Source organism: Gallus gallus, chromosome 7 (assembly GCF_016699485.2).
Source record: "Gallus gallus isolate bGalGal1 chromosome 7, bGalGal1.mat.broiler.GRCg7b, whole genome shotgun sequence".
NCBI classification, from domain to species: domain Eukaryota; kingdom Metazoa; phylum Chordata; class Aves; order Galliformes; family Phasianidae; genus Gallus; species Gallus gallus.
The window spans coordinates 18,454,384-18,478,609 of record NC_052538.1 but is presented as its reverse complement, the minus strand read 5'-3'; the positions used below and the strand labels follow the sequence as shown (position 1 = coordinate 18,478,609).

The 24,226-nt window shown below is 38.1% G+C and overlaps 3 protein-coding genes across 20 annotated transcripts in view; 1 reads left to right on the top strand and 2 right to left on the bottom strand.

The window, feature by feature from the left end:
* Window positions 1–6,072, bottom strand: part of ABCB11 (ATP binding cassette subfamily B member 11) — a 63,617-nt gene extending 57,545 nt beyond the window's left edge. The window contains 1 exon segment of the mRNA XM_040704164.2: window positions 5,924–6,072. The gene's annotated coding sequence lies outside the window, so the exon portion shown is untranslated.
* The window catches only part of LOC121106449 (dehydrogenase/reductase SDR family member 9-like), a 37,779-nt gene extending 26,967 nt beyond the window's left edge, over window positions 1–10,812 (top strand). For 4 of the 8 annotated variants that reach the window (XM_046944089.1, XM_046944088.1, XM_015289699.4 and 1 more), the window contains 5 exons: window positions 351–505; window positions 4,666–4,996; window positions 6,547–6,805; window positions 9,287–9,447; window positions 10,278–10,812. In XM_046944089.1, coding sequence (XP_046800045.1) covers window positions 449–505; window positions 4,666–4,996; window positions 6,547–6,805; window positions 9,287–9,447; window positions 10,278–10,528 — 1,059 coding nt within the window. In that variant the 5' untranslated portion in view covers window positions 351–448 and the 3' untranslated portion in view covers window positions 10,529–10,812. Of the gene's footprint in view, window positions 1–350; window positions 2,500–4,665; window positions 4,997–6,546; window positions 6,806–9,286 lie in introns of those variants that run through there. The other 4 variants (XM_046944092.1, XR_006939908.1, XR_006939907.1 and 1 more) reach the window with 4 other exon arrangements.
* Window positions 10,813–12,759: 1,947 nt separating this feature from the next.
* LRP2 (LDL receptor related protein 2) overlaps window positions 12,760–24,226 on the bottom strand; it is a 108,287-nt gene continuing 96,820 nt past the window's right edge. For 6 of the 11 annotated variants that reach the window (XM_040704155.2, XM_040704156.2, XM_004942763.5 and 3 more), the window contains 9 exons: window positions 23,392–23,511; window positions 22,162–22,252; window positions 21,572–21,639; window positions 21,292–21,412; window positions 19,605–19,734; window positions 17,428–17,547; window positions 17,229–17,336; window positions 15,352–15,423; window positions 12,760–14,262 (listed from right to left, as the gene is read on the bottom strand). In XM_040704155.2, coding sequence (XP_040560089.1) covers window positions 14,101–14,262; window positions 15,352–15,423; window positions 17,229–17,336; window positions 17,428–17,547; window positions 19,605–19,734; window positions 21,292–21,412; window positions 21,572–21,639; window positions 22,162–22,252; window positions 23,392–23,511 — 992 coding nt within the window. In that variant the 3' untranslated portion in view covers window positions 12,760–14,100. The remainder of the gene's footprint in view (window positions 14,263–15,351; window positions 15,424–17,228; window positions 17,337–17,427; window positions 17,548–19,604; window positions 19,735–21,291; window positions 21,413–21,571; window positions 21,640–22,161; window positions 22,253–23,391; window positions 23,512–24,226) is intronic. The other 5 variants (XM_040704157.2, XM_040704158.2, XM_015289664.4 and 2 more) reach the window with 1 other exon arrangement.

Sequence of the window (24,226 nt, the reverse complement as noted above, 5' to 3'; positions counted from 1 at the left end):
GTCTTCGTCCCAAAAAGACCAAGTCCTATCAATAACAGCTCATTCATGTGAAAAAAGAGAGAGGTCTGAAATAAGCCCAGTTAAATCAATGGAAAGATTCCTGCTTGTTTCAACACAACGCACAGTAGGTTAGTACTCCCTAATGAGTCTTAGCAGTCCCCTGGGCTCTACAGATGACTATATATAGCCAGCAAAGCTTATGCAGCAAAGGTAGAGTAGGCTGCGATGGAGCTTAGGTCGAGGATTAATACTAATTCCCTAAGATAGAAGCACCACAGCATAAGTCATTATCAATAGCAAGGAGAAGGACTGTGCTTGTCAGCCATAAAACCATCATGTTGAATTTACAGGTTTTTGTGAAAACTGTATCATCGTGCAAGTGTCGGTGCACAAGCTGATGAGTTTGTCTCAAGCAGTTTCTACGTTCTGACACCGAAATAACTGACGAATGCCACTCATGAGCACCTGGAGGTACATGGTGAGCTTGCAGATGTCTCCTCAGAACGTGAGTACCAGCACAAGAGCAGAAATAGTGTCTAAGATTACAGTGTGCAGGATTCATTATATGCATTTGCAGAGTGCTTAAGAGGACAAATTAAGCACTTGTTTTTGAGTGCACAGATGAGAGAACATGCAGTCTCATCCTTTCCAGTAAGGATTTCAACCAATTGTTGCTTATCTAAGCACCTACAGGGTCTGAATAAAACGCTAACTCAGTAATGTTCTTTAGAACATCTGGAATCTTCCTCAACTCCTTTATTATTAATTACTGGTTTGGTCACCTAAGGGTTTGCAAGGCTTTATTTGCCCTTTGTTCTTTACTAATGGCATGGTAAAAAAAAATCTGAACTGCCAGCACTACAAGCAAAGATACACTCACAATGAGAAATCAGCCATCAAATGAAAACCAGACTGAACCTCCCTGCAAAACGCTCAAGAGAGCTTGTATATGTATTTCTTTTAAGCTGGAAGATTAAGGAAGATCTTTAAGTTATCTGCTGACCTCATAATTGTCACCATCCTCTTTACACAGTTGATAGTAAAGCAGCCTTTTCCCATGAAACACAAGTGCAAAGCCCTGCACATGCAGGAATAGCTCATGTAAGAGTGGGAGGTGTGATGATTTTGTGCCCGAGTATATGCTTGGTTTGTTAACTGAAAACCAGGCAGTTTGTAGGACTGGCAGGGTGACTGATTATTAAAGTTTGTACTGAACTGGAGAGCTGTCGGGCAGCCTGCCAGGGCACTGCCTGACAGCTGAACTTTCCCCATGTGTTCCACGAGGGCTGCTCCTGAAGAACAGAGGCCCTGCATTTCCTTTGGCAGCTCTTCCTCAAGTGTGCATGGTGGGCCAGGCCACCCCATTGCAGAGCACTGACTTCTGCAGGGTTTGAACTGTGAGCGCAGTGCTGGGGGAAGGAATACAAAGCATATCCAGACCCCAAACTTCCTCCAGCCTGAGGTTCTCTGGCACAACTGCCAGCACTGCCTGCTGTGGAAGCAGAACAGTCACACTCCCTGAAGCAGGATGCTACAGCTTCCCTTCAGCAGAGAAACAATGCTGCCATTGGCAGTCATCTCAGGACCGTAAAGGGCTCTCACAGTGTGGTCACACTGCTTTTCTTTAAAACCAATTGCTTTTATAATGGTACTTGTGTGTGCACAAAAAGCCACGCTCTATTCCAAGAGATCTCAATTTGCCAGGCAAATATCAGTGTTTTAATGGAAGGTAGAACTTGCCTTTAGCTATTTACTGGCTACACTGGTAATAAAAATTCAATATTTCTGGAAATACATAAAAACTCTTGAAATATGCTGACACTTTCCCTAGAAGCACACACTGCCACTGCAAGAGCGACTTCAAAATTGATGTGCTTCTGGCAGAGAAGCAGCTTTTTAGTGCTCCACAATTATCAGACAAAAACTATTTCATGCAACATTGCACATTCACAGAAACAGACTATTTTCTCTGAAGAAAATCTTAAGTGATATTATTTCCTCTGACTCTGACCCCAGACTCCTTTTAGCAAGTGTGACATCATCTAGCAGAATAAATTCCAGCAAAATGCACCAGCAGAGAGGAGCCCACCATGGTGCCCAGCAGCAAATGCCCACATGCTTTTGGACAGGCAGCACTGAAAGCCTGTGGGGAGCCACCTGGTGCAGATGTGCACACAGCCCAGCACGTATGGGGAGGATGAGCCTTGAGGTTCCACACACAGCACTTCTATCTCAGTCTTTTAGCTCTTCTCTTCCAGCTACTGCTAGCAAAACTCAGGGGCTGATGCTAACCAGAACGGTCCCAGGTATTTCTCTCAAAGGAGTCAACGCGTAGCCAAGAGCGCAGCCTGGCCAGATGTCTCCACAGAGACCCTGTTGCAAACTGAACCTGCTTTCCAGCAGTGCAAGCTCTTTGCCCACCATTTCCCATTTGCAGCACAGCCAAGGAAGATGTGATTTACTACTCCTGTTTCCAATTAAATGAATATTTTCCCTAAATTTCTAATTAGCTCATTTTATTTAGTACTGGGAAAAAAGATTAATTAAGTCCTAAAATGATGCATCACAGGACTAACTTGCTGGGTAGCTGTTTGATTTATTGACTTGGGGTTACAAGAGTCTGCTGGTAGCAGCTTCTCTCTGTTACTAGCCCAGCTCCCATTCTAATCCAGCAGTCATTGCCTGGCACATCACTGCAAATGAATTGGATGCATCTGTGATCAGATGCTATATCTTGTTTCCAGACTTCACTTTACAGTACTCATCCTGAATTAACCTGAGCTCTTTCTTTTAATGGTGCTTGTCAGAGCATGTTCTAAGTTCTCTCACAAAATAAATGTCTCTAACTCAGTGAAACATTACAAAGATTATTCCAAAGTGCACACATTCAGGAGTGATGCAGTCCTTGTCAGATTTTAGAGACATCCACAGCAAAAAAAAAGAAAGAAAAAAAAATCACAAACAAGAAAATCCACATAGGTATCCTGGAGAAGTACCTAAATTAGAGGGCCAATTCCGTTGGAGGGAAATGGGCTGCTAAAATAATCGGTACAGCCCAGAGACCAATTTAACACCCAAACACTTCAGTGGGAGCGTTACTGCAGACTGCAGTGGAAGAAGGAGCAAACTCTTACCTATATATATTTGCTTAATATTTTCATATCAGAGAGAGCTAACCCATAGCTCAGAGGTCCATATCCAAGGCTACAGAAGCATCCAAATATTTAAAGTAATATCATTAACTGGAATGTTGTTACTCATCACACGCCAATTACGTGACTGATGTCATTATTCAGTCAATCCAATATTCACTCACTATCAGTTTCTGAGAATTTGTCCACACCTTCTTGATTAGATGATGACTTGATTAAAATAAATCCAAATCATTCCACCAACGCAGTAGGAACAAGAGCACCAGAAGAACAAGAACACCACTCTAGCAATCAGGTCTTCCTTTATGATTAGTGTTCTAAGGTAACACGGATTTCACACAAAAATCAGCTGAAATATTAACTTCAGACAGCTGTGAGTTACAGAACATAAAAAATAAAGACCTGCTTTCTCTTCAAGTACTTCCAGGGTTTAAAAATATTATAAATTCCTTCATTTTAACATATCCATTAATTATTTGAATACAATCACACATTCATTCTTTTAATATAATCACTTGCCTGTACCTGGACCCATATGTAGACAGAAAGAGCCCAAATGACTGTTCAGTACTTGTAAAAAAGTTTCTTTTTAGCAAGACATCCAGAAAATGCTGACCAGCTTTCCCATAAATATGAGTTTAAGTAAATACTTTATCACACAAAGCAAAAACACAAAGACAGTAACCAACTGTGAACACTGAGACATGCTACACTCATGAAAAATCTTTGTAATAAATGAAGAGTATCCTCACCCTGGTGTTAGGAAACTTTGTATTCCCTCAGTGCTTTTTTGAGGGCAGCACATCACCATGAACGCCCTTCATATAATATAATCCCATATAATATATCTTAGTTCACTCTGTATCAGTGCTAGACACGCAATGAGTAATGAGTCAGAAAGCTCAGACATTGCCATTAGATCTTTCTTGTCTTAGAAGCAGAGAGTTAAGTGGCTTACTATGATGCAGCACAAATCACAGAACACATTAGTTAGAGGACCCACCACTACAGCTTGGACTTCTCTAGTCATTCCTACGCTCTCTCTTCTTCCACCCTATATATTAGAAGAGCAGACTGGGTGGCATCATGCAGACAGTCAAAGAGAATTATCCTTCTTCTCAGAAGAATCCCTCTCTTTCCAGTATTAGCACAAACAATTGCCAGTTTCCATTCTACAAAAAGTCACCATCAGACACTACCATGAGAAATCATGCAGTCATTCAGTCTGAAATATCCTGAGAAGATGAGGCTGACTAGGAAGATAGGCAAGAAAAACTTGAAAACAGTGGAAAAACTGTTGAAAAGGAGGTCAGGAGGTTTTGCCAAGTCATGCATTAGTCATGGATCCCAATCACATTGTGTAAAAGCTCCACCCATGCTCTCTTGCAGTGAGCTGGATTAAGTGCTATCAGTAACAAAGTCCCTCATGGGAACTGGGTCTTAGGAAGATGGGGGATTGGCCACGCATGTCTACTTGGTTGCATTTCCAGATCACTAACACATTCCCTAATAGCTCTCATTTTCAGACTCACTGCACATAGTGATTCTGGCTTCCATACTTTCTCTCATCATTTACTGGCTCATCAGAGACCGTCACAGAGTTAGAAACCTGAGTGGAAAGTATATCTTCATAACAGGCTGTGACACCAGACTTGGAAATGCACTGGCCAGGTGGCTTGACAAAAGAGGATTTTGTGTCATTGCTGCATGTGCCACTGAACAAGAAGGCCAAGAACTACGGTCTTGCTCCTCACTCTCCTTGAAGACAGTGAATCTGGACTTGGCTGACTCCAGCAGCATATCCAGGGCCATAGCATTTGTGACAGAAGAAACGGAAGGCAAGGGTAAGTGGAAAGGTCAGCTCACAGAAAAATAATTCAGAATAACCAGATCTGGTCTAGCTAAGAGCTCTGGGGCCTCTCTGCTATCTATAGATGAGTTTTTCCTCTTATTGAGGAAACACGTTCCCTCTACCGTTCTGCCACTTTTCAGCTTGGAAAGATTTTCTCCAGCAATTCTTTTGGGCAATTTTGCCAGCAGAGTGCCTAGAAATACAGCTGTTCAAACCAGATCATTCCTTGATGTGTTTTTCACACTCTTTTTGGTGCAGTTGAAAAGTCTCAGCAGGGAGAGGGTGCTAACCAGTACCAGAACAAACTTTCTCATCAGTAAAGCCAGCCCCGGCAATTAAAAATGGCTGGTGCAGGGCTCCTACAGTAACCAGAAGAGTGTTTTTGCATGGCTGAACGAGTCTGATTTTTGTAATGCACTCAGTAACAACTGCAATGATTATAACATCTAAATTCTTGCCTTTTCAGCCAGTTTTCTTAGAGTTGTTACACAGTTAACTCTTAATACTATTTTGAGCACTTAATATCACTCATACAGCTCTCAGCACTTGTCTAGAACAAAGAAGAGTTTGTCCTTGGATACCTATAAGTTGAATTAAAAATGAATGGCTTAAGTGTTGCTTTCAGCACAGGGTGGTAAATATATTGACCTGTGACAACATATATGTTTCTTTCTCGGTGCCAACCACTCAGACTAGGCATTGTTAATGGCAGCCAGATGGGATCAAGACACTGCAACTACCAGCTGTAGTACACAGCTGTATCAAATATTCAGTAGGCTGATTAATTAATTTAGTAGCTAGAACAGCAAAATACAGTATCTTCTACCTCGAGAGACTTTCTTCCTTCATTATGCAAAGTTTCAGACCATCCTTGAATGCAAAGAATGAGAGCAAAGACAAAATAATTATTAGACCTTACCTTCTCTGAGAGGCTGATCCTGTACAGGCCTCTGCGTCCAGGCTGTAGAAAGCGGCACGTTCCTGGTCAGGGTAACCACTGCTGTCACCTCCTTCTGAGAAGCTCTTTACAGAAGCAGTGCTGAACCTTCGGCCTCTCCCTCCAGGCACAGGCTGACCTTCCAGAAGCGTCGCTATTTATCTAAAGCTCTTCAAGTAATTTATAAGGTAGTAAAGCAGTATTATCAATACACAGGGTTAAGCTAACATTTTTAGAAGCATTGACTAATTCTTTATGTTTGGTTTAGACCTTTAGACCTCAACTCAGGAAAATCAACCTTTCCGCTTTTACATACTGTTTAGTTTTCACAAGAAGATAAGCGCACATTAGGAACCCACATGCCTGAGTAAGCAAAGGCCTCTATTGCATCCCATTTCTCCAACTGAAAATATTGTCCTATCTGCTTTTAGAATAATTGCCTAGGATCTTCAGCACAGGTGTACAGAGTAGACACCTATAAGCAGGCTTTAGGCTTCATCCCACTGAAGCTTTTGCCAAGTGTGTTTGGCTCCCAATGCTACATATGAAACCCTATGGTAAGATACTGTCACATACAGAAATAAATGATTTTGGAATCTTCCTAGGGCTTTTTGGCTTGGTGAACGCTGCTGAAGGAACAACACCTGCAGCACCCACTGACTGGCTGAGGATTGATGACTTCCACTCAGAGCTGGAAGTTAACCTACTGGGATTGATTGAACTCACGCTCAAACTTCTACCACTTCTGAAAAAAGCCAAGGGAAGAGTAGTGAATCTAATCAATGCTAAAGGCTTCATGGCATTTGTAGGGGGTGGCTACAACTTGTCCAAATGGGGCATGGAATCTTTCTCCGACATCTTACGGTGAGTAGTTAGAAATACATGCATGAAATCCAAGAACAGATTCCAGATGTGCTGAGGGAAGGATGCCTGTATGTTTGTCTCTTCCATTTTGTCTCTGTTAATTTTGCCTAAGGAGCAAAAGGAAATGAAAAGGGTGATGGTCCCCTGTTTTGGGTTTCAACCTCCAGTGCTATGAGCAGAGCCACCAGGAAAACTGCACTGGGAAACATTTGCCTATGGCTGGCATGCAGCTACAGAACACATGAATCCATTGCATACATATACAAGGAAATCAACAGTACAGCCTAGCCAGGTCAGACACTTCCTGGACATGTTGTACTTAAAGTTCACTTGCTGTTTGGCATGTACCAAATTACCAGACATAGGTACATGAAACATGAGGACCTTAGATTGCCCCATAAGGATTACAAAAGCGTACACGCATGTGCTTCCCAGCTGGAGCCTGTCTGAATTCACTTTTGATAATACGGAAATTACTAACAAAATTATGTATCATTCAATATTGTTAACCAGGAGGAAAGAAACTATACGAAGCATATAAATACACAGTGATTTCAAATGTTTTCTATTGACTGCAATATGTATAAGCATGATAGCTTAAGCACAGCAGTACAGGTACAATTATGTCAGTTACAGTTGTTTACATTTGGCAGATAGTGTCCCTAACAAACAGCAGTGCATAACTATAATAAATCTAGTAGCATGCAATCAAGGTAATTATTAGCAGCCTGGTGTTGTGGTTCTGATAAGCACTCTCAGATTCCTGAGCTCTTAATAAGCTATTGAGACCCTTCTGCAGATTCTTCAGAGGCAACAATCAAAGCACAGGTGTGCTAGATGTACTCCATCCGGCAAGGCCAGGTGCCTTGGAGAAGACATTAGACTTCACAGCAGGGGTCTGATTCTCAAACACTGAAGCCTCCTTTCCTGCTGGTTCCACCTCAAAGGCCCTGAGTTGCCTTTTTAAGCTCTCAAAGATCAGTGATTGCATTCTACCCTTCTTCCATTTCTGCAGATGGATTGTCCCTGTCAAATAGGTTCTGAAACCAGCCTCCCAGAAAAACAGTCACTCGGGCTTCAGTTTACAGCTCTCTATCTGGGGAGTTCATTCCAGGTCTATAAACTAAACAGTCACCTTGCACTTGGTCTACTAACATCTTATCATAGCGTTATTACATTCTCCACCCCTAAAGTCTATTAATTCACCAAGTATGTTCATGCAGCAATTAGAGAAAATGAGTTTTTGTCTCAACACATGCACTGCTAAAGGTATTTGTGCAGAGTTGGCATTTCAGTTCCCTTTCCCCTACTACTGGTTCAAGACCTTCAGTACCATTAAACTTAATGCCACTATTTTTGCAGAACAATGGTGAGCAGAAAGCCTTATCCTCACATGGGTTCAGTAACACAGTACTCTTCCCTCTCATTTAACAAAGTTTTATCATTAATGCCCCTTACACATCATTTCTCTATGCAATAACAGTAAAAAATATCTATGTAAAACTTTTCCAGCAAGGTAAAACACCTCTGCATGCTCACAACAGAATTATGAAGGACTTATGCCAAACTATTAATCTCCTCTGTTACCAGTTTACAACCCATTTAATTTTGCATTAATACTCCACAGCAGTCTGAGCTGGGTGATTACAAGCAGCAATCAGATTATCAAAGGTACTCAGAACTTCAGAAAATTAGGCTGAGCAGCCTTCACTGACACTAATTGTGATGTACTGCCTTGGGTTGCCTGAGGAGCAGGCAAGCAAGCCAAGTCTTCACAGGGTCTATGAATGTTGGTTGCAAACGATTATGAATGCTTATACAGAGAAGCATATATCCCAAGGCAATATAATAAAAACTAGTGGCTAGCGTACACACGGTTGACTTCCTTGCATGCCTTGGAATCCAGCTGCCTGAGTCTCTGAAGCTATCTGACAGAACAGTGATGATTTTCATTCTGAGGGTGTTGCATTGCAACTCAAATTTCATAGAGGGAATCACACCATCGGAAAGCACACTGACCTTTACTGCACTAACACTCATTTAACCATAGCCAATTCACCATAACGTGCAAAATAAAGTCCTAACCCAACTGGAAATTTTTTCTCACTTTGACTTTTTACCAAGCACCTTAATAATCTGTTTCTCCTAGAAGCTGATGTGCTACAAGAGTAGCTTAAGCAGATAGAGGTGGGTATCACATCGTTTACACCAGTCCAAAACAGATCACACAGAAAAGCTGCAAATCTACCTATGTTGCTTTAATTGTTAGTTGCCTGCTGCACTTTTACCTTTATAGGTACAGCACTGTGATGCTAATTTGAACATCTCATAAAATTATTCTAACATTTGAAGACAAGAAAGTCTCAAATACTAATTAATGTGACAGACTTTCAACTTAGGTATGTTTAATGGCTATGCCGTTATCAGGTGTTCAGAGACAGCTTTCTGGGTTATTTTTGTTTTGGTTGTTTTTTCTTCTAGGAGAGATATTCAGCACTTTGGAGTGAAAGTAAGCATTGTTGGGCACAGTTTCTTCAACACAGAAGCTAATTCAGGTATCATGGAGAGAGACCTCTTAAGACTTTGGAACAGACTGCCAAATGAGATCAGAGATTCCTATGGAGAAAAATACTTTTCTGAATGTAAGTAGGAAAAGGCCTGTATGAAGGCTCAGGGGAGGATATGATTAATGACTCTAAATACCAGAAAGGGGGGATACAGAGATAACGGAAGCTTGACTGTTGAGCGGTGCCCAGTGACACGACAAGGCAGGACAAATTGGAACACAAGAGGTTCTGTCTGAACATCAGGAAATACTGAGTACTGGAAGAAGTCACCCTGATTGTTTGTGGAGTCTCCCTCCTTGGAGATCTTCAAAGGCCACCTGGACATGATCTTGGGCAACCTGCCCTAAGTAGTCCAGTGTGAGAAGGGCTTTGGACACGATGACCTCTGTAGATCCCTTCTGACCTCAACCACTCTATGATTCTGCGAATATTTGCAGGATTTTATAAGCTTTAGTTAGGAGATCATTGATGTTCATCCTGTGTATGGTAGATGAGGGCAGTTCTATTGGTTCCCCTGGAAAATCAGTGACGTGATGGCATCCCACCATCCTTAGTTCCTATGTACTTAGAGGTAGAATATCTAGGGGGCACAGGTGGGTTAGGGCTGTGATTGTGCACTATATTTATGGCTTAATGATAGCTGAAAAGTTCTGCTATACATATAGTAGAAAAGATCTGGCTCACAATATGGGCCAGGGAGGTTTCTGTTTACCTGGTTCTTTGGATTCTGCAGCACTTGCTTGTCTCTGCTCTGCTACAGCTATGCCACCCACTGTACTTGAGCCGGCAGTTTAAGGCAACCCTTATTATAAATCTACAGAAGCTGTAGAAAAACCTGTAAATGAAAACAATTCTCTCACAAAGAATGTTGTATACATACTTCCAGTTTGTTTTCTTCTTTGTAGATAGAAAAGCTCAAAGATCATCAGTGAAAAGACTGTGCAACTCTGATATTTCTAAGGTAATAAAATGCATGGAACATGCCCTGTTAGCAAAGTACCCCAGGACACGATATGCAGCTGGATGGGATGCAAAGTTCTTTTGGCTGTTCCTTTCCTATGCCCCGAGCTATTTATCTGACACGCTGTTTTACATGCTGTTTCCAGCTCCAGCAGCTAGTGGGAGTACAGTCCCTGGAGTTCTAATCAACATTTAGTACTATAACCAGCATGAACTCTATGGAAAACTTTTAACCCTCTCATAAACAGTTGACATCTCCTCTTCACCAGTTACTAGCTGCTTAAATTCCTTTCAGAAAACACTTTATCCTACTTACCTGAAATTTCTGAGTTTGTAGATAAGACTTGTGAACCTACCATGCTTTTTTGTGCCCAGAAGCGATACATCTGCAATATCTGCATGCAAGCAATGTTCAGCTACAAATCTGGTTAATACTACTCATCCAATAAAACATTTGTTGTTTTACTTTTCTTATTTAAACGAGAATCTGTTCTTCACACTGACTTCACCAACATACAGGTTTCTAGAGAATTTGAAAAGAAAAAAAAATAAAACTGCTGGTCTTTCAGAACATCTATGTTATACATGTACCTTACAGAATGTGCTTATTCAGATTTAATAATCTATTTCATGAAGCTTGGTCATGGCCGTATTCAGGAGTTGCTAAACTTCACAAACTTCTGAACACAAGTTATCAAATCAAATAATAACAAAGCCCAGCTATTGCAACATATTCCAAAAATTACAATTGCAGTATTTGACCACATCTAACCACCTGACTATTCAACTACGTAGAGACAAAACACAAGCTATTTTAAAGGTATGAAATTACAGGAAAAAATCAAAACTAAACAGTCCCCCATTATTATTCAAACAGAGCAATACTTACATCATCTTAATACTTGCATTTTAATACCCATTCACAATATCTGCATCGTTTATTAGAGGAAAACGTTAAGATGAATATATATTTACATTTATTTTGCCCTCAATGTGCTTTGCAACTTAAAAGGATTATTATTTCACTCACTAGATGAAACAGGTCACTAGTATATGCTACAGCCAATTAATTTGATGTAAAAAGAGTGTGCTCAAAATGGCAAAGTGGCAGCTGAAGTTGTTATGCCTCTTGTACATTACTTCTATCAGTTAAGCTACTGACATGCCAGTGTTCCTGGAGATTTGAAAATTGAGAGGGTAAAGGTTTTATTTGCTGAAGACCTGCACTGGTGATTAATCATTAATGTGCAATTCAATTAAGCTTAGAAAAATACCATGTGCAGGTCAGAGCACCAAATGTAAGAAAAGCAGTTTAATCACTGTGCAGTGTGTGTGCGCTGAGGGTGGGGGAGCATATGCAGAAAGGGGCAGAATGTAAAAAACGGTTCAGGCGCGGTTTAAGTATTTCACTGAGGTTCTATTATCTAGCATTTAGTTTCAAGAAGAAATTTATTTTAGTTAATGCATAGTCATAGCTCTTTCTACCTGGCCTGACAGCTGTAGAGAAATTGCACAATGAAAAAATTTAACATTTTAATTTACTGGGTCTATAGTGGCCAATTAGAGAGACATGCTGAAATCTCTAATAAGCCTTCTTTCAAACAACAGAATCCCAAGCTTAGGGATTCAGCCAGGGACTGGCCTCATGAGGGAAAAAATAATAAAAGTGGAAAATGAAGTTAGGAAAAGAATCTAAAGCTTCTGTTCAACACAGTATCAAAATATGTTTACATACTCAGAAGGGTATGTTGCAATACACTACTGAGATGAAGAGGCCTAGTTAAAGCTTAGGAATCCTTTGTCAACAAGTATATTAAATAATCAAATTTGCATGCTACCTATCTAATACAGTCTCCCAAGAATGGTTTTCTTCTACATCTGAAAAGTAAAAAATTTACAGTGGAGAAAAAAAAATACCCTCTGATATACAGCTGATGTATAAGCAGCTGGATGCAAATCTTGAGGAAATGCTAGCTCTTCCTTCTCTCTTTAAAACACACTGAGGGATTATTAATCCCTTCCTTAACAAGAGCAACCTGCCTTTAAAAGGAATTCTTTCTCATATCCCTTCAGAGATGTGTATGTTATGTTCCATATTCTAAAGCAATTTTCTACATTAAAGCAGTCAGATATAATATCAGACTAACATTTTGATTGCTTATGTCTATACTACCTTAATAACTGGTTTCCTGTAATCAACTGTAAGATTTTCCTGTTTCAAGGGTCAGTTTATTTAACATATATATGTAAGTGATCGGTGCTAAAATATTGGTGATTTTATATAAAAAACTTCGAACAGCTGTGTAAAGTCATAAGCTATTCTTACCTGAATTTACCTAAAGTAAGATTGTTTTCATCTCAGCGTGCACTGAAGTCTCCATAGTGGCAAAATACATACAGCATTGACAAAAAGTTATGGAATAGGGATATGATAAAATAATACATTTATTAAATTTATTCAGCAGCATCATTTTCCAGTAGTCTTTTCTAATCAAAGTACATTACAAAATAATTAGAAGCATTCTAATTAGAAATAGTATATGTTTTGAGAACTTAGACATAAAACAATCAAATAGTAGAAATCTCAATGATTTTAATTTAGGAATCTTTAAATTATGTGAGTAACTAGTTAGAAATGCTACATGTTCCTGTAGTGGTACTCAAAAGTTTCCTCAAACGGTTCACACTGTGGAAACTACCTTGGCTAATTAATAGAAAAACTGGTAAGACATACAGTATATGCTGATAGAAGGTTATGAAAATAAGCAGATTAACTACAAAGACTGCATTAGTAGAAATTGTTTCCCTTTCTATTCATGTCCACCTCTGGAAATAAATAGTCAATAAAATTAAATTTTCACATTAAAAAACCTGAATCATTTCTTAAATGAAGCAGTAGTTTTTGTATTTTGCTGTTCGGAAATAAGCTGTTACAGAAATCTAGCTACTTCATTTAATAGTACAAATAACTTCCAGAGACTCCAGCTAAGAACAGAGCTATTTCACTGATGTACAGGAGATAACCTCATTAAATTCAGTACTCATGACACTAAAATCTAAATATATCAAATCTTTTAAAGAACACTATTAATTGAGTGGTTTTAATTGGATCCTAGTGGAAAACCATGTTTAATGGATTGTTTTATCCCAGGTAGTTAAAACATTATGGGAACAACATTCTGCACAGATAGCTATTCAGCATAATGATGCTGCATTGACTTTTCCATTTTTTGTTTAACGCAAGATAAACAGAGACACTCATTTCTACATCCAGCAGAAGATAAAAATAGGTGGTAAGGATGCCCAGAGCACCAGTAGAAGTTTTAAAAGGTACTGTTATAAATATTTATGCAAAAGATCCTGTAAATCAGTAACACTCCTATACTCACCTTGTTTGTATTTTTAGTTTAAACCCCTCTATAATGAATTTACCCCTATCTTTATGCAACCAATTCCATACAGATTTCTACTAGCAAAAAAACCCAAGATAATCTTTGAAAAATTTACAAATTTACAATATATTTATAACATTACTTTCAGACAGGTTCAGTGCAAAGATATACATATAGTACACCGTGATACTTGTTCATAAAAATAGTAATTGGCATTTGTCAAAAAACAAGGCATAGTTTCAACATACATCTCCAGCCACCGACTAAAAGATGTATATATTTTCATAAAGCATTTGAATGTGAACCTTACTCTTCTGTTTATAAAAAATATATGTGCAAATGGATGTGTCTCATTTTCCCTAAATCAGTTACCTACTTATACAACAGAGTCCTCTTTAACAAGATTGGCGGTGTCTTTGAATGTATCCTCTGTCGCTGTATAAGCTAATGGCTGGTCTCTCTTTAGAGTAATCTTGGGAGGCAGTGAAGGAGAGGAAGGAGGGACATTTTCTGTGTCCTGTTGCTGTTCCTTTTCCATCTGAAACAATAATCATAAAATCTAAGTTTACATTCTAATATACAAAACATTCAATCTCAACTTTCAGAAATATTAATTAAATATCCAAATGTTTTACTGAGCGATGTGTTAATTTGCAAATCACCACCTAACAAAAGTCAAATACTGATTTCACCTCAGAAGGTTCTGCTGAGGAAATACTACTCCAAACTGACTGCACACTGAGACTTCTGTTTTAATGGTTATTGTTAGTCTAATAATAGCAGTGGTTATTGTTACACTAACTTCACTAGTCTACATGTACACACATGAATGTAGAATACACTGGCATTACTACTGTTTGCAAATCATTATGCTTATTACATATGAGGAAATAAACCTCTGGTTTTCTGAATCTCTCACCTCATTCAGGCATTAGAAATCTAAATTCTCCACAAAGGCAGCTAAGTTTCAGTCACATGACAGTGGGACTGAGGTTCTTATGGCACTTAGGCCCTCCTGAAATTGTTAACTGTAAGAGGAAAAGCTGCTATTACTGGCTCAAGTCAGCAGAACTCAATGGCTTCATAACACACCATGGGAGAATTCCTCCAGCACATATCAGGTGGCGTAACATCTTAAAAGAAATGTCTCCTCTTACTGCATGGATGGAAAAAAAAACAGGACTTTCACGTAAGCAGGCTGCAGCACACAGAGCTATTGAATTTTTGTGCATGCTAAATCTAGGACTGAGAGGGCACTAGACACTTTCATGCCAGTTGCAGTCAAACAGCCTGCTTGACTCCAAGCTGTACAAGAATGCTCCTGCAAGCAGAAACCAGCACATGGGATCCTGGAGCAGGAGTTGGCCATAGTGCTTAGGCTGGGAAAGCTGAGAGGTAGGCAGTGCTGCTGTACAGCCTCAGCTGGGTGTCTGCTAAGCGCTTCATTCTGCATAAAATTCAGTAATTCTTCTCAAAACCATGTCAGATCCATCTTGACCTGGGCAGGAATTTATGTGTCAGTTCACTTAGAAGTAGAATTTGTCTATATCCTTTATCCACTAAAAGCAAACACTACGTCCAGCAGTGCATTAGCTGAAAAATAGCATGATACAATATTAAGCAATACCTCCGCATATATTGGGTTTTCAAAATTAGTGTTTTGTTTCATTTTTCTCTTGAAGAAACTCCACTTTGACTCCTGAAATATAAAAATTATTAGAGCTTTAGGCATTTTTCTCACCATTTCTCAGCAAAATGCCAGCACAGTTGATGGATTTCACTGGGATTGACTGCTAACTTGGTGATTTCAGCTGGATGTTCTCACACTGCTATGTTGTAATTTTAATTAATTGCACTCCTTTAAATATTTTAATGCCTGCTCAAGTTTCAATGATTTCTGGACATCTTTAACATGACAAATCAAACACGGGAGAAAACATGAATTATCTAGAACTCTTTTTTTCCCTGCAAATGGGAGTGTGAGTCTCGTTTATCTTGTTTATCAGAGACTCATCACAAAAACCATGAGAGGTCACAAAAAGTATTTGAAATGGTCATTTATATCATAATTCTATACTCAGCTTCTACTTTCTCACTAGACAACTGGCCTCACTGCATTATCCAACAGACATTTCTAGCAAACGAAAAAAAAAAAGTTTGTTATTATCAAATAATCGAAGTAAACTTTTAGTCACACTGTACTTTCACGTTCCAGGCTACCTCTTTAAATGCTATGTCATGTTATTCAAATGATCTCTCAATTACACTACTTTGTCCTTTAAAACAAGAGCTCCATTTTACAAGGCATCTCCCCAGAAGAGCTTGCATTTAACATATAGGATAAAAGGTAGGAATGGAAACAAAATGGTCACAATGTGTTCACTGTAATTCAACAGACATCAACAGATGGACTAAGCAAGGGATTCAACTTTCTTCTCTGAAGGATAACAGGCAGTATTCACAACACTAGACCAGAAGGCAATAACAGTGACTAAAATAATTCATGGCAGCCTATCATTTCATGCACACCCAAAAAAAGTTAAAGAGTCAAAAACTGTCTTGAAAACAACACAAGAGAAATTACTGAACGACATGAAATTACAATATCAGGTTGATAGAAATGTCATTTCAAAGCTCAGAGGTATTTTTTTAGTGCATAGTGCGTAAAGAACATGAAAACAAGCCACCCATCAGCTCAGGCAGATTGATTTGAAATCATGAACAATGTATCTTTCATGAATTGTAAGTAATCTAGATGACATAATACTTGGATTTTGATTGCTAAAATGTCCTGTAAGAACAGAAAGAACAAATGCTTTAAATTTCATTTCTAAATTTAGTAGAATTTCATTTAGTAAATTTAAATATGGATAAAATTGCTAATAACATTTTAAAAATGATTATAATACATAACGAGTAAACGTTATTATTACAACGAGTAAATGTCTTACTTCAACTTCCAGTACCAAAAAGGGTTGGGTTTTTCCCTGTTTCAAATTAAAATGTACTTTCTCTTGTGTTTTCTTTTCATATGTTATAGGGGAAAAAAAAATACCCTGCTGTTTCTGTTGAGGTACAGCAGTTTTAATATAATTGTTGAAAGAAGTCCCAAGTAAAATCTTAGTTATACTCATTTCTGCTGGGAAACAATAACAATTTGTAGCCTTACATTACAATTTTCTGACTAGTATCTGCCCTCAAAATGGAGCACAGCAGACAGCGAAAGGAAATCCTCTATTCCAGTCTTGGTTTCTTAGTGAGCCAGTCTGGGCTTTTAATCTCAACAGATCCTTACTGTGCCCACAGCCATTCTACTCTTGCATTCCTTTCCTTTCACTTCCTGACCAGCTTGAAAATAATTTAAATAGTTAGTTGCCTTTCATACACTGCATGTGCCAACTTGGTGGCACTATTTACATAGAACAGAAACTATATTGCAGTTTTCCTCACAAGTCAATTCCTCTGATTTCAAGCACAAAGGAAAAAAGACATCTGTAGAACTACCTGAGGTGTGTCTGTACGTGGAGGAGGTTCTTTTGGCCCAGGAGATACTTCAGAGGCATACACAGGATTTTCAAAATTTTCATTTTCCACACTACCAGCTCCTGTTACCTGGAAGAGAAAAAGCCAATTCAACTTTCTTCAAAGAAGAAGAGGTTGTAAGAAAAATGGAAAGTGAAAGGCAAGCCTAAGCTTCTCTTACCTGTGTTGGTTGAATGACTGTAACTTCACTGGTTCCACCAGCTCCACTATCTCTGGTTGCATACATTGGATTTTCAAATGTGATTGGCTGTTTCCCTGACTCTACTGCAAAGTTTTCATTCTTCAGAGGAAAAAAAAAGAAAAAAAAAAAGAAAAAGAAAAAAGAAAAAAGAAGGCAGTAACTTCAGCACAGAAAACATCTCCACACCCCCAGGAATGACTTTATGGTCCAATTCTTCATTTCAGAGAAAAATCCATGTTTACTTTTATATAGGGCTAGACAAAATCTAGCATCTATTGAACATATAATGTCAAGTTTACTATATATCTTTTTTTACTGTCTGACTTAGTAGCATAGACCATGCTGTGTTTCAGCATTACTCCAATTTCTAGCTGAAAAAAAATATATATACAGTTGACTAATTGACTCAAGAGTAATTTCTGATGGAAAAAGATGACTCCCTTAAATCACAACTTCAGTAGGGAGGAATTATCAAAAGAAGCATAATTCAAAAATAAATATTTCATTTTAGAGGCTTCAGACTAACAAACAAATTATCAAGCAGCATCTGAATTATAAAAGAAAGGGATTAATTCATTTTACAAGTATTTAGTACCACACAGGCATAGTCATCCAGGGCTAGCCAGTTGAGCACTAACAGCTAGAATGGTAATGAAAGCAGTACAAAATTCTACCCAGTCCCAGTTAACGTGCTACTTGTCACAGCCCCATCACAGTTCCCATAACAGGGAACAAAACAAGAAGAGTACTTCAGCAAGTTCTTTAAACCTGTCTCATTTCCACAAGAAAATGCCCTCACAGCAAAAAGTTTCACACCTGTGCTAGCTCTTTACCTCACAACTGCCTCTATCAATTTAGGCTAGCTTAGATAAGAACAGCAACAACCCTCCAAAACAACCCTCCAACATCCACTTACACACAAGTGACGTTAAAAGTTTAGAAAATACATCCTATGATTCTTTGCTGCTATAATCCAAAGTCTTTGAATTCTTTTCCCAGTAAAGTACTATTTTTTATTTTTTGCAAGCTTGAATTATATAGAGCACATTAATGGCACTTAGAAGAAATAGCTTGTACTCAGACCTAGAATGTTACAAGCAATGTAAAAACTGCATCAGTTGGGCTTCAGTATATGTCAATATTAGGCTAGAAAATCGTAAAGTACCATAAAGCTTTTCCATACATGGGAAAAAAAAAAAAAAAAAATGATGTGATATTCAAAGCCTAGAGCTATTTCCCAGTATTTACTGAAACATTCACATGGTTGTTTCATTACAAAAACTGCTTAGTTCTAACAATCAGTGTGCTTATTTGTCTGGAAAAAGGTCATATACGCATATTATGAGCTTGTCTTCACTAGCTGTTTCATTTCATTTTGTTGTCAATTATGTTTGAATTTTAACATTAAAACTTGAAGGAGTTTCCAATGCAAACTTTGCAGCAAGTGCTTACTATTCAAACATGCTTGAGACTTGTTTAGTAGAAGGAAAAATCTTTTGAGCATTGTACCTATTGTAGTAAACTGAAGAATATTTTCTTCCATAGGAAAACTATACAGAACAGGAAACACAAGCATGTGCTATTTCTCAGATATGCATAACAGCACATGGATGAAAAAAGAGTCATACTCGATGTCCTCAAAACTCTTAAACCTGATTTGCTTGAACTCACTAAAATAAGAAACAGTCCAAGTATACAATTTGCTGTGCTAAGTAGTATATTCTGTGGTTAGTCCTGAGTTTCACCTCTGAATTTTCCAACATACAATTGGAATTTGAAAACTACATATTTACCTGTTTTACAGAACACAAAGGCCCTCAAGAAATTCCTTCCTGCAATATTTTTATTTGTCTAATTCATTCACTGTACTCATTCAGAATAAGCTGAAATAGTAAAGCAGATAATTGACTTAATTCCTACTGCATAAATCTTGAGAAATGGCAGTCATGTTAATTTGAAGAACTGAAGTCTGCATTTGTCGTTGTTTTCAGTTTATAAAAATCTATTTCAGAAAATTATCTTCCAGTGTTTATTTTTCTTCTTGAACACATTTATCATCTCAGTATGTTTTTTACACAAAAGACTTCCCTCTGTCAGCTATGAATGACACTGAAAGGACACAACTGAAAGATATACATTTCAGAACTAAATCTTACCATTTGCATTGCTCTGTCTATAGCAGAGTCTCCTTCAAAAACAGAACCTCCTATGTCCATGCTTACATCTGCACCAGATCGGAAAGTTACCCCATTGCCATTTTCAGCTGATTTTACAAGACTGCTTAAGCTACAAAAAAAGGAACATTTTATATAGAAAAGAAGTTTATAAAACGGTTTCTATTAGTTATTCTTCTAACCGTATTTATCACTTGGAATTTTTGTTGGCTACAAGCAAGCTCATGAGAGCATTATAATTTATATGCCTGCATTATTTCAGCAGTTTTTCTAACCTGTTACCCCATTCAGAACAATCACACTTCTTCATACCTGCCTATGTAGACACCAAACAGGCTCAAGAAGTTACATTTCAACTACTCTTACTTCAATGTTCATTTACAGACAAACGTATAAATTCATTCAAAAGTTCAAATTAATTGAAACTGATAAAAAACGAAGCGGTGACGGCATACAAAATTGTGGATATAATTCCAGTAACATGTTTACTGAAAATGCTTATGCATCCAAATCATGAAGATATGTACACAGGACTGTAGATGCAAATGTTCAATCTGCATATAGGTTTATAGTGACCAGAGGAACACATTAAGTTTGCATAAGAAAAACTGGAAATGGAGCCAGTGCTCTGTGTGTATGTTGTATTCCTAGGAACCAGCTAATACAATTTTTAAAAGTGTCAGCCTAGGATTCTCATACGTGGACAAATCCTGAGTTAGGGGCACAGTGAATTTTGAGTCAGCACACTAGAATCCTACTTCACTGTCTGATGACGTAGAAAATTTCGTTTCAACAAAGTAGGAAGCAGGGAATTTCACTGTGTAATTTAAAGACATCTCACAAACTCTTTGCCCTACAGGGTTAATTTGCATGAAAATTTTGCCCCAATTTAACTACAGGAATTCATAAATAAATTTAACTTGTTCAGTATACTCAGTGCAGAATATACAACTGCATTCCTGATTACAATAATGTTATCACTCTGATTGAAGAGTTACTTCTGTGAAACCTGTGCAAAGATGTAGCTTTATACCTTTAAAGACACCTAACTGGCTTAAAGCTAAATACAAAATTTTAAGCATCACATTGTGACATCTTTTTTTTGTCAAAATTTTTATTTGAAGCTGTTACAACTCATTTTAGTTCATCTTCCCTCAATTTATAACATAAGTATTTTTAAATTGCATTTCACAGGGCTGGTTTTCACCGCATACTGTGACTGTCAGGACAGTAAGAACCTAAGAAACGCACAGATATCTCATGCCCCGGAAACAAAGGTTCACTGCAACGTCCCCCTGTGTTTTCAAACAGTTGCAGAACTCCACCATCAATGTTATAAAGATCTCTTTACCAGAGAGAACTGTGTTTGTTCACACAATTTTATAGAAAAATAGATCATACCTAACTATAACCTTCTGAATATCCAGTACCAGATTAAGTAAACAGACTTCTACATTGCTCCTTATTAAAACACTAATTCGGAACGTAGAAGAGTTTGACAACAGTTCTTTGTCCATTGCTTGGAATCAAAAATTCAATGAAATTGCTGCACCACTGCTCTTGCCATATTCCAGCAAAACTGGCACATGGCAAACAAACTAGATTTTTCAGAAATATTTGGGCACAAATATATTTGCAGTGCTCAGCCATGAAAGTCTTTGAAACATACCTTGGTAGTTTTGGAAGCGCTGGTAAAATGGAGCCTGTCCGTCTGTAGTTAAAGAAGCCTCCAACCGCTAACACTCCAATTATTATGATTAGTATGACTGTCAACAGCACTGCTACTGCTGCTGTCAAAGATAGAAGAATAAGCAAACATTCAAGCAAGCAAAGCCATGTGTACAAAGGAGCTCAGTGAACTATAAGCTTATCCTTCCACAGGTATCATTGTGAGGTATTACACATTCCTTAACTCAAAACATTAAGTGTAATATATACTTGAAGCTTACTTGTTCCAGGAGGCACTCCCTTTGACAATCCTATTTCACAATAATCTCCAGTGTAGCCATAAGAGCATCTGTAAACATAAGTAGAACAGCTGACTTTTACTCAGTACAGAATCTCAGCTTCATTATTATACTCTTTAATAAATGTCCACTTGTCATAAATTAACTCTGTGCTTAATAATTATCTTTGAAACATATGCCTGCTTAGAATAAAAAGTGGAAATAAAAACTGCTGAATCAGAGAACTAGAGTCACTAGTCACTGATTTAGTTTCATTGGAACACTGGTGACACCTAGTGGCTGTTTCAAGCTGTATTTACTGAGCCTTCTCCATTAAAGTTTTTTAGCATAACCTTTTACTAGTCTTCATAGAGGTTTGCCTTTCTGACATTTTTCCCAAACAGATGCAATTCCACATTGCTTGTTTACTGATATTTTTACACTTACATGTTTTTCTGTGATTACTACAAATATGCTATTGCCAAAGCATGATATTTACTGAAGCAGTTCCAGCACATTTGAAAGCCTTGAATTGACTGTGCATGACTAAATGAACATAATCTGATCCTAAAGTACCGTAACAACCTACTCACTTGCATTTTGGAAGACCACTTTCATCTATATAGCACGTTCCTCCATACATGCACCTGCATGCTGGTGGCATTGTGGGAGGGGATTCAATAGCTGCAAAAATTGAAAGCCAGATGTTTTATCAGAATACCTTCAGCAAAATAAGTAATACCATAAAGCATTTTATTTATACAGAACTTATGCATACAAACTTACAGGCTACTTCTCAGCAGATTTGTTGTTGCTTTTTTTTTCTCTGCCAAATATATTTATTTTAATTGAAGCAAAAACTGTTATCAGAAAATAAGGGCTGATTCAATAAAAGCGCGCAGAAGCAACTCCAAAGTTGTGTGTGCCAACACTTTTGTTTGCCAGACCAATGCAGACCACTAAACTTCAAGGCCCTCTATTCAGAAAGTTGGACAATACTTCACCTCCTCTGCAAACCTCTTGATTCAAGCAGCTGGAAGTTATACAGAGAGAGCTAGCAAGCTGCCGTGTATTTACTTATCCAGAAAAGCAGTGGATGGAAGTGCATTCACAGCAATTAACAGCAAACGCAACCAACAGTGTTATTCTAATCTGAAGGTGCACTGTATACTTTCATTCACTATTACATCAACTTACTAGCTCTTCTCTGCAGCTTGCATTTTGTGGCAACAGAAAACATCCTCACTAATTATTAAGAAAATGCAAGAGGAAAGGCTGTGTAAAAGCAAATAGAAAACAATTCAGAGAACTGGAAAAGATCCCACACATAACATTATAAGCTTAACTGATTAGAGAGATGTTGCAAGGACAAGGACATTTACTGTGAGTCCTGTAAAGCTTTGTTTCCAGTTCCTAACATACTCTATTATACTGGTCATCCAATAGCTTGTACAGAATTATAAACACAAGTCATTTTATTTAATCATAGTTTGTCAGAAATTCTCTAGTTTTGAAATCAATACATTTGGAAAATATGCATTTTGAAATTTTAAGAAGATTTAGAAACTGTGACCAATTTTGCAGCTGAGTGTGGACATTTGAGTGGTATTTCTGTATCTATTTTACAAATCACATACAGAGTATATATGAAGTATACAAGCTGACCACAAAACACAGCTGAGAATAAAAGCCATGTTTCCTGACTTAGAAACACCTACCCTATCAGTCATATCATCCCTCTAAATTTCTAATTCAGTAATGCACTTGTATTCTTAAACCAAAACTTCCTTTGCTTTTATTTTCAGTTTCACAAATTATTTTACCTGCATCACACTCTGTGCTGCTGCCTTCTACAAACCGAGTCCCTTGAGGACAAGCACAGGTGTATCCTCCCGGTCTCAACAAGCAGAGGTGGCTGCAGACATCTTTACAAGGGTTAGGCACTGAAAGATAAAAAGTGTGGTAGAGGCAGCTGAAGAAAAGTTCAGCAGCTCAGGCATATCTCAGTTACTGAAATAAAGCAGGGTACTGCATAGTCAGTAGTGTATCATCAATAGCGCATACCAGAAACTAAAACAAGTCTAAATCCAGAGGGTTTTTTTTAGAAAAACTGATGCCCAACACTGCATTTCTATAAAAGCCTTCCGTCTGCCTTTTCTTACATTGTTCCTAAGGGACCAAGGTTGTTGAAAGCCAGTACAATACCAGGAAGTGAAGAAACAGAACATTTCTGAGCAACAGGAAGCCTTCTGTTTCTGAAAGCTAAAACATCATTGAAGAGGCGCATGCTGGATGTTCTTCTGGATATCTCCCCTGTGATTAGTGCAGACATGGCATACTTAAAATGTCCCCCTAGGGGCAATAGTCAGTGGCTAATACTTTGTATATTACAGGAATAAATTCATATTGTGACTGCCATATCATTGGAACTGCCAGTTCCAGATGGAGGTAAGAAGGGAAAGGACTTGGCCATGATCTGTTACTCTGAAGACTCTGAAGAGCAGTGTATGCTATTCCACTGCTGATTTCATTTTATGTAGAAAATACTTACCACACTCTCATTTTTTTGTTTTCAGAAATAAAATTACAAGCTGATTGACATGTTATCAGAAGGTTTCTAAGCCCTTTGATAACAACAATAACAACTTCAATCTCACA